Below are 9,942 nucleotides of genomic sequence, written 5' to 3'. Positions count from 1 at the left end.
AACCAGGAGCACCAAAAGGCCTTCGAGAGAATCAAGGCAGCCTTGACCTCGCCTCAGACCATGATAGCCCTGCAGCCCGGGGTGCCTCTAATGTTGTACTTAACTTCAACCCCCAAGTCCATAGGGGCATTATTGGTCCAAGATGTAGATGGAGCAGAACGTCCGGTGTATTACATCAGCCAGAAGATTCGAGGAGCAGAAGTCCAATATACTCCGATAGAGAGACATTGCTTAGCTTGGGTATTTACCGCCCAAAAGCTCAGACATTACTTCTTAGCACATCAGATTCGGATCCGGAGGGACTCAAAGCTGATAGTGAAGCAAGTTTCAGGACAATTCGTCTTAAAGGAACCTGCCTTGGCCACATATCGAACAGCAGTCCAAAGGCTTCTTGACAAATTTCAGAAGGTCGAAATAGAGCATGTGCCTCTCTCCGACAACAAGTTTTCAGATGCCCTCTCAACATTAGGGGCAAGAGTTGACATTCCAGAGGAAGAGGCAACAATTGTTATCAAGAAGAGAACGGAACCTTCAATAATACCCGAAGACAAAGACCTTCCGGAGGACTGGAGAGGAGAAGTCCTCGAACAACTCAGAAGCAAAGTTAGAAAACGGACTATGGCCAAGCTTGCCCAATTCACAATTATTCAAGGTGAACTTTACTTCCGAGGAGGTACCGGATTCCTAGCCCGGTGTGTTGGCCAACAAGAAGCGAGCTTCCGACTACAACAGATCCATGAAAAGTCTTGCGGAGATGTGGATATCAGTCTGTACAGAAAGATCCAAAGACATGGCTATGATGGTGCATGATGGCCACAACCCGAGCAGCTGGTGAAAGTTTTCCAAATGATCTTGCAACTCTAGGGGCAAATGTCAACATTCCGTGGAAGAAGTCTATCTATGACATTTACAGTTTGCATTTACTACATTGTCCAAGAAGTTCTATCTTTCTTATGTTATGAAGAAATTTATTTCCTCTATATTATGTATCTCCATTAGAAGTTATTTTCTCTACATTGTATATCTTCATTGTGTTATGTTGCTTGAAACAGTTTTCAATTTTTTACTGCCCCTCGAAGAAGAAAGGGGAATAGTAGACTCGGCTACCAACCTGAAGAGACCTTTCTTGACGTAGTAGAAGTATACTCCCACTCAGACCTCCGAAGAGCAGCTATTGCTTCCATCAATGTAAGCTTTGAGGATCTTTCTTGCTAAAGTAGAGTGTGTTCTCCGCCTCAGACTTTCGAAGAACAGATCTCGCTTCCGCCAGTGCGAGCTTTGAGGAATAGCCTTTGCTTCCATTAGCTGCCGAAGTAGAAGTGTGCATCCACTCGGACTTCCGAGAGATAGCCTTGTTTCTGCTCGGACTTCTGAGGGAGAGCCTTCCGAGGGACAACTCTTGCTCTCATTAGTGCGGGTCCGAAGAACAGCCCTTGATTTCATCAATACGAGCTCCGAGGATCTTTCTTTTCAAAGTAGAGTGGACTCTTACTCGAACTCCCGAGGGATAGCCTTTGCTTCCATTAGCTGCCGAAGTAGAAGTGCACATCCACTCGGACTTCCGAGAGACAGCCTTGTTTCTGCTCGGACTTCTGAGAGAGAGCCTTCCGAGGGACAGCCTCGTTTCTGCTCGGACTTCTGGGGGACAGCCTTGTTTTCACTCGAACTTCTGAGAGACAATCTTTACTACTGTTGGTGCAAGCTTGGTAGACTCGGTTATCTTCCAGAGGAATCTTTCTTGCCAAAGTAGGGTGTGTGCTACCTTCGGACTCCCGAGGGACAGTCTTGCTTTTGTTCGGACCTCCGAGGAACAGCCCTTGCTCTCATTAGTGCGGGTTCCAAGGGCCCCGAGGTCGTGGATTTCAATCAAGAATTCATTTGCCTGAAATAGCAAAGCCGACAACTGAGACAAACAATATTAATTTCAGATCATGATTCAGGCATTATCAGAATGGGGCAACATCAACAAATAATAATTATCTATTTAAGCTACAACAATTTTATTACTCTGAGCAAGTTCATGAAAATGCAACAATCAAGTTTTTTGTCTCTCCGGGCTGGTTCCTCTCAAGCCGACGTAAAACTACAACGGTCACACAAAATTTTGGCATCAGCTATGTATTTCTCAAGCATCCACAAGTTAAACAAACAACAATATATCATCTTTATTATTCAACGAGGTATTTCATCATATCAACAAGTCCTACGATGAATTCTACATCAGGAGTTCGAGCATGATATCTAATATTCTCGGGGTTGCAACAATCAATCATTCGATAACAAAATTTATATTCAACAAGAGGAAGAGGGAGCCGAATTTCATACTCACAAATTTGGGACTATTAGAGGGGTGAAGTCCGAAGCCGATGTTGGAATTCAAGTTGAAATCAGAAAGGTTTTATAGACTGTAATCAACAGGACTGAGCTAGGCTGGGCAAGACCACGCACGTTGCGTTGAGTGGGCGAACGTGCGTGGTCGGCGTCAGACAAGTTGAAGCCGGAATCAACGCTGGTACCACAGAAGAGTCAGCAACCACACACGTTGCGTTGAGAGGGCGAACGTGTGTGGTTTGCATTGGACCGTCGAAGCCGGAGGAAGAGTTTCAGCAAAGAGAGGCCGATGGTAGGCTGGTTCGGTCTTGGCGCAAGGCATCAAGCGTGACATCATTCCTATCACATCTCCACCCTTGACATCAATATTTCAATGCAAGCATCAAATATTCTATTTGTGTTAGGTTTGTCAACATGAGTTCAAGATTTGGTAACAGTGGTTCAAACACATAAGTGAGCAGTAAAATTTCATCATTCTCGGATTTAACAAGTCTCAGCAGTATAGTTCAGATCCCAAGTGAGGATTCAAAATGTATTTTATCAAGCATTATCAACAGATATTTATGTTCAAACTCGGTGATTCAGCTACCTCTGTAAAACAAAGATTGCAAAATTCCAAATATGTATTTCACAAATCCAAGCTCATGAGCATAAAGATCCAAAAATATAAGAAGAATAAGAAGACGGTTTTGACAAAAAACAGTTTACAGATCTGAAACAGTTTTGAAGAAATAAAAAAAATGGGCGGGAGCAAGCACTATGGAAGCAAGAAATAGACCGAACCAAGCACCAAAAATGGCCCAAGACAGTCAGAACAGGTCAGTGGCAGCACGTATCTCTCGCACGAACAATGGGTGAGAAATGAACTGGGCAGACCATTGCCGCGTTGAGTCGGCGACATGGTCGGCATTCAATAGTCACGGCTGAGCTAATGGGTGTGCAAGCAAAACCAAAATCCATGTGGTCCAAACTCTGAAAATATCGCCGAGATTGCGCTAGGCAAAACCACACACGACGCGTTGAGTGGCCGGCGTGTGTGGGTGGCGCTGAACAGCCAGAGCATGAGGGGAAGTCACGGCAGTGAGGAGCCAAGTTATCAATCACAAGCGGCACAACCAGCGTTGACAAAGGGCTGGACAGTGACGCACTGGGCTGGTGATAGCGAGTTGGTGGCGTTTTGGGTCGCAGCATCATTGGCGTCCGGAGCCACGACATGAACAGTGGGCTAGAAGGATGCTGGGCAGGCCAACACCGCGTTGAGTGGGTGGCGTGGCCAGCACTGGTCGGTCGCGGCTGGTAGCAACAGTGAGGTCGCAGATGTTGGACACAAGGCACGCAGGACGTGCGAGCTGGTGGTTGCGCGCAGGGCAGGTGCGAACCGAGCTCGCAAGCAAGCAACAACCGTGATACCGCAGCAGAGTTGTTGTCGGAGCTGGCCAACCGTAGCAGCAGTAGTGGTTTCGCAGACGAGTCGGCGTCGGCGTTGGTCGGCGAAATCGAGCTCCGATGTGCCTAGATCTCTGAGGAGAAGAGCTGGGTTGGTCTCTCGTATTAGAAAGAGAAAGCGCCGCAACGACTGAATCAGAGAAGAAAGAGAAGGGCTATTATTTAGGGTGTTCTCTTTTTCTTTAAAAAAAAAAAAAAAAAAAAAAAAAGGGTCTGATGCTTAGAATATTCTTTCATATTCTGGATATATTATATATATATATATACAAGGGCTTGCCGTATTTCCAAATCAAAAAAAAAATGTTTGAGCCCTAAAAAAAAAAAAAAAAAAAAAAAAAAAAAAAAAAAAAAAAAAAAAAAAAAAAAAAAAAGTACAAAAAAATAAATTTTTTGCTTGTCAATTTTTTCTGTAAATTGAAGTGCGTCATCAATTTTATCCATAGGCTCTGTCGTGACAACATGTTTTTTTTTTTTTTTTTTTTTGGGAAACGTGATGCGAAGCAGGGTCGAAGAAATGACAGTATGCATGTCTGAGAAATTTAAAATTTCTCATACACGCAAGGGGCAAATGTAAGAGGGGCTAATTTGAGCCCACTAAATTATTTAGGCCCAATAGCCCAAGATTAGTGGGCCCGAATTTATCGCAAGTCCAAGAATCGGTGGGCCCAGATTTATCGCCATCAAACGGATTGAATCGCTCTAAGCCTCGAAAGGGTTCGGATCTACGAACCTAGAGACTTACTTGGGCCTGGACTCGAAAGGGTATTAAGCAAGCCTAGAGATCCGAGGCACTCGGACTCGAAAGGATTCGGATCCACAAATCTAGAGATCCGAAGCACTTGGCTTCGAACGGATTCAGACGCAATCTAGAAGTCGCTCCGTTAATGAGTCCCAGAACACTTGCGGGCTCGGAGCTTTCCGGGATCTACGCACCAGAACCATGGGCGTAATGGAGTTCGAACAAAGGACCCGATCCCGAGGACGGTGAGTGGAGATAAATTCACTCTTCGGTTAAACTAGCCTATACCCGGGTCGAGGTGGCACGACCTCGGGGGGTCCATGAGACTCGGCAATACTTTGCGGCAGGACGTCCTCTGGGACTACCCCTGACCCTTTGGGATGATTGGGGATCATTGGTTAGGTGTGGCTAAGAAGAAGGGTTCGCCGAGGGATTGATCTCCTCTTCGGGGTTTTCTCATCCTCGGAGAAGTCACCTCCTCGGAGAGGTCACCTCCTCGGAGAAGTCACTTCCTCGGAGAGGTCACCTCCTCGGAGAAGTCACCTCCTCGGAGAGGTCACCTCCTCGGAGAAGTCACTTCCTCGGAGAGGTCACCTCCTCGGAGAAGTCACCTCCTCGGAGAGGTCACCCCCTCGGACAAGGTGGTTAGAGAAAATATCCCCCATTTTGGAGATTTTTTAACTCTTGGGAAAGAACTAATTTCCCTTCTCCATTATCAACCTTGAGAGTGAAAGTGGGAGATCCATGGGAGAGCCTTGCCATTATTCTATTCTCTAGCCATTTTGCCTTCTTCTTCACCCAATCTCTTATCTCCATCATCTCTTTTGTTGTCGTGTTCCTAAGTTGAGATTATTGAAGAATCTAAGCCTCTCATCATATTCTAAAGAATTCGAAATTGTTCTTCAAGGATCTTCGAAGATCTTCGAATTTTCCAACTCCTTTCTTGAACCCTCTCCTACACTTGGTCAGTTGAGGGAGCAACCATAACGTTACACTCCAAAATACAACTATACGGAGTTCTGATTTTTTCATTAAAAAATTAAAAAGTCAGTTAATTGTTTTTTGTATTTATTTTTTTACATATCTTTCAATAAAAAATTAAAAAATTAACTAAAATAGTCAATTTTCAAAATAATCCTAAATATAATGAGTTAAAATTTAAACTGAATTTTGAAATTTTATATTTTTTAATTTTTTTGTCTAGATAACTTTCTTAACATTTTTTATTAGCTCATTGAGCCAAAAAAACCACTTCTCGCGAGCCAACAAGCTAGACAAGTTCCACTACATAAGTCCAAATCTAATCCAAATCATATTCACCCATCGTTTGGCATAAATTAAAATAGAGTTTTTTAGTTAAAATAATTAGAAAAAGATAAAATAAATTTTTTAACTCAACAAGGGTAAACTATCAATAGGTCTTAATAGTTAGACTTAATTTCCATCAAGTCCTATTAAAAATAAATCTTGATAAAATTATCGCTAAAAATAATTTTTTTGTAATAATTTTTTATATATGTCGTTAAAAATTGATAATTAGTAACTTTTTTGTCATGATTTTTATAAATTGTCGCTGAAACTTACAATTAGTGACTTTTTTTATAACAAATTTTTTCCATAAGACCTATTAGATAATAAGTCTATTTATTAGGACCTATACATAAGTACTCCAACAAGGCAAAATATCACATCCAAACCGTAATGATTTTATTTTTTCTCTCACAAAATTTAAAAAAGTCAAAAAACTTATTTAAAACGAGACTTGTTAACCCTAATAAATCAAAAAACCAACCTACATTCCAAACGAACTCTCAAGCTAGCCTAGCTAGTTTAACCGGCCCAAGTAAAAGCCCGACAACCTAAGTGAAAATGATCAAACTGCAATTTTTTAAATCAAATGATACTTTTGCAATCCACCCAATCTCATCACAATCCGCTCCTCCTCTTCTTTTGTTATCAACAAAAATATGATTGTGTTATGCTGTGCTTATTTTATAAATCACAAAAATAACAAAAAACCACTTGCTTGGTTCTCCCTCAGAGGAAAAAAACTTCAATGCAATCCTCAGAGACACTTGTCTTTTCGGGAAACAGGTGTCGCCTTGCATGCATGCATGAGGATTGGAAATTGACACGTAATCACGTCCCAAAAAATTGCCCACTAAGAAAATATTATTTTATTAGCAAAATTTTGAAATTTTTGTAACATAGCAAGTGCACTTAATCATCTGCAGCAAAACCTAAGCTAGCTACCATGCACCCGATACTTTAATCACCATCCAATCCTAAATACCACCAGCATCATACATCAGACATTGCCGCGTTGATGGTCTTGATTCATACCCCAACTTCGGACCCCAAACTGCAACTCGGCGGCGGCAATGAGGAACTCCACCGCCTGTTGCGGCGTCAACAAATCCACCACCTTCCGGATCGTCATCATCCGTAGATCATCAGCCTTCCCCAGAATCCTCACCAGCTGTTCGATCTTTCCATCGAGATTTGCACACATCCCTAGAATATCACTCGATCCATCCTGCCCAATGTGTAAATATATCAATAATGTTTGGATACTAAATTTTTTACTAAATAAGTGACCAAATATTTTAGGTCTTAGGTGAGTGCGAGGTTTATTTTCTATACTCATGTATAAAATTTAATAATTTATTTAGCAGAAAATTTGGATATATAGTATTTTTCATTATAAAATTATGATCATTACGCTGTGTAATTCATACTTAATAATTCTAACATAAAATTTTGTTAATCATCTTTTCTTACCATCCTTTTTAATTAATTTGTATGAAAATATCATTTTTTTTTTTGATAATCTCATTTCTCATCTTACTTTTTCTAAAATCAGTGCTCAAAGTGAGAAAATCAAGAGAAAAATATAATTATCACTCTAATAATCCTAACCAAACAAACATATTTTGGTTCTCTCTCAAAAACAACACACATTCTACTAGAAACAAAAACCTATCAATGCCAAAAAAAATTCAAATTTCGTTCTATAAAATTCAAACCTGCCACTCGGACAATTCATCGGTGATGGCATTTTCTTCGCGAACAGTGTCACACTGCAACTCGCTAACACGGCGGAACTGGCCAGGAGAGAGGTCGCCGAGGTCGCCGGTGCGGAGGCCGCGGAGGATGTCGACGACGTGGGACTCGAACCGGATGCTGGATTCGGTGTAGATGAGGTGGAAGGCGGTGGTGGGCCTCCAGCCGGCGATCCAGTGGAGGCTCCGCTCGAGTGAGGTGGACCAGGGTGCGGCGAAGAGGGAGAAGACGTCGTGCTTGGAGGAGAGGGACTTGACTCGGTAGTACTCGGCGTAGTGGGACGTGACCATGTGGACTAGTTGGTGGAGGATGTGGTGGTCTTCTTCTGTGGTTGGAGGTCTTGGGGCTTGCGTTAGTTGGTCCACCAGGCGCCGGAGATGGTCGAACCATGTTTGGTAGAACCGGTGGAAGCTCATTTAGTGTGAACTCTAGAGACAAAGAGAGAGAGAGATCTGGGGTTGGGTTGGGTTGGTTTTTAGATGGGGCGGTTTGTAAAACGGCCGAGGCTGAGGCGTGCTCAGAGACAGGCGCGTGCATACTAGTTGGGAGAACGTGACTGGACACTTCAGTTTCTTTCCTATTGTAAACGTTCAGGAAATGGATAATTATTTAGTAATTCTGAAATATAAATATATGGTCTTTTATAATATTATGATTGGTAAAAAAAGTAAATAAATAGAGTATTGTGTTAGGTGAATAAGAAATATGAGAAAACATATTAAATGACGATTGGTTAAATAGTACAGATAAATAATGATTAAGACCCTCACCCCATAAGACCCTCACAAATTTGAGCAAGGATCCTCTAGAGTTTTTTTTTCCTAAAGTTTCCTAGAGTAGTGCATTGTGTGGTTCAGATTTAATGACAAGTCACATCAATTTTTCAGCATTAAATCTCAACCACACAATACACCACTTTAGGAAACTTTAGGAAAAAAACACTCTAGAGGATCCTTGGTGCACAAATTTGGACCACTCATGATACATATACATGAGTGAGCCCCACACATATATGGAGGGTCATGATTACTTTGGGAGTGTGAGAGTTATCCCAAAAGGGGATCTCAAATATTTTCCTAATACAGACACATGATATTTCGAAAGAAAAATAGTTGAGGGCACTAAAAGTGATGCTTTAATAGCACCACTAATGATGTGGCAGTAGGTGGCCCACTGCCTATGCCTTTTTTTTTTTGTTTTATATTCCCAATACATTAGTATTATTAGTGATCTTTTTTTTTAGTGGTATGAATCATTGTTGATTTCAAAAAGATTCTATAATTTTCGACAAATCACTCGATGAATAATATATATATATATATATATATATATATATATATTTTTAGAACAAATTGAAGGGAAATGATTGATTAATAAAATTTGTGGAAGGTTACTTATGGTCATATTTATGTTATGTTATGTTTTATTTCTTTGTTTATCTATATATTTATATAATAAATGTTATTTTATATGTTGATTTAGCATATTTGAAAAACAAAAATGCTTCGTAGCTCGAATAACTGAGGCTCGAATGGCTCGATTTCACCTCTCATCTCTCTCTCTGATCTTCTCTCTCTCTAGCCAGCTCTCATCACTCTCACCTCTCATCCCTCTCTCTGATCCTCTCTCTCTCTCTGGTCCAATCTCACCTCTCATCCTTCTCACCTCTCATCCTCCTCTCTGATTTGATTTCATAAGAGAGGAAAAGCGATCTATGGCTGTAAGGAACCACGATCCATGGTTGTGTCAACAGATTTGGATTTTTATTTTAGATTTGGGTTTTGATTTTAGAATTTGGGTTTAATTGAGAGAAAAAGATGAGTTTGCTTATATGGTGGCTATAATTAAAAACTAGGTTTAGTGAAGTGGGATTGCTTTGTACAAATTCTTCCAGAATCTTCTTCGTTCCAGAAATCTCTTTTGCGCTCCAAGCTTGATTGCAGAATTCTATGTCCCTTCTTGCCTTCTATTCAACATTTGTTTTGTCTTTTCACAAATCCTAGACATTGGAAGCTTCAGTGCATTAAGAAGGTATAAACGTTTGTCTTCAACATTTATATATATATATATATATATATATATATATATATATATATGCATATGTATATGTATATGTACATGCAGCAATTATTTCATGGAAGTTCAAATTTTTGTTTGATTTTGTCTGATTTGGTTTTCGATTTTGATTTTGATTTTGATTTGTGGTTGTGGGTTTGGTGTAAAATTCCCATCTCTCTTTCTCTGTTTTTTTTTGTTTTGCTTCATTCAACAGTCTAGAAAGAAGGGAAAAAACAGAAGAAGAAGAAAGAGAAAGAATGAAGGAACGAAGGAAAGAAGGCAAACACAAAAAAAAAGAAAAAAAA

The 9,942-nt window shown here is 40.6% G+C and overlaps 1 protein-coding gene across 1 annotated transcript; it reads right to left on the bottom strand.

Annotated features, from left to right (window-relative positions):
• Positions 1-6,681: 6,681 nt before the first annotated feature.
• On the bottom strand, positions 6,682-8,156 carry LOC114289683 (transcription factor-like protein). The gene is made up of 2 exons (XM_082884173.1): positions 7,543-8,156; positions 6,682-7,052 (listed from the first exon to the last, which is right to left on the bottom strand). The coding sequence occupies exons 1-2, from the start codon at positions 7,993-7,995 to the stop codon at positions 6,825-6,827; spliced, it is 681 nt and encodes a 226-aa protein (XP_082740299.1). The 5' UTR covers positions 7,996-8,156; the 3' UTR covers positions 6,682-6,824.
• Between the last annotated feature and the right edge of the window lie 1,786 nt (positions 8,157-9,942).

This window comes from Camellia sinensis, chromosome 8 (genome assembly GCF_055761805.1).
Source record: "Camellia sinensis isolate YWXY chromosome 8, ASM5576180v1, whole genome shotgun sequence".
Classification (NCBI taxonomy): domain Eukaryota; kingdom Viridiplantae; phylum Streptophyta; class Magnoliopsida; order Ericales; family Theaceae; genus Camellia; species Camellia sinensis.
The sequence above is the reverse complement of the archived record's forward strand: the minus strand, read 5'-3'. Positions and strand labels throughout refer to the sequence as shown.

What these genes read in the sequence shown, in the direction of transcription:
- LOC114289683 (XM_082884173.1), bottom strand. Translation starts at nt 7,995, where the DNA reads ATGAGCTTCCACCGGTTCTACCAAACATGGTTCGACCATCTCCGGCGC. An exon ending in ATGAATTGTCCGAGTGGCAG is followed by an intron (nt 7,053 to 7,542) that starts GTTTGAATTTTA and finishes CACATTGGGCAG; the next exon opens with GATGGATCGAGTGATATTCT.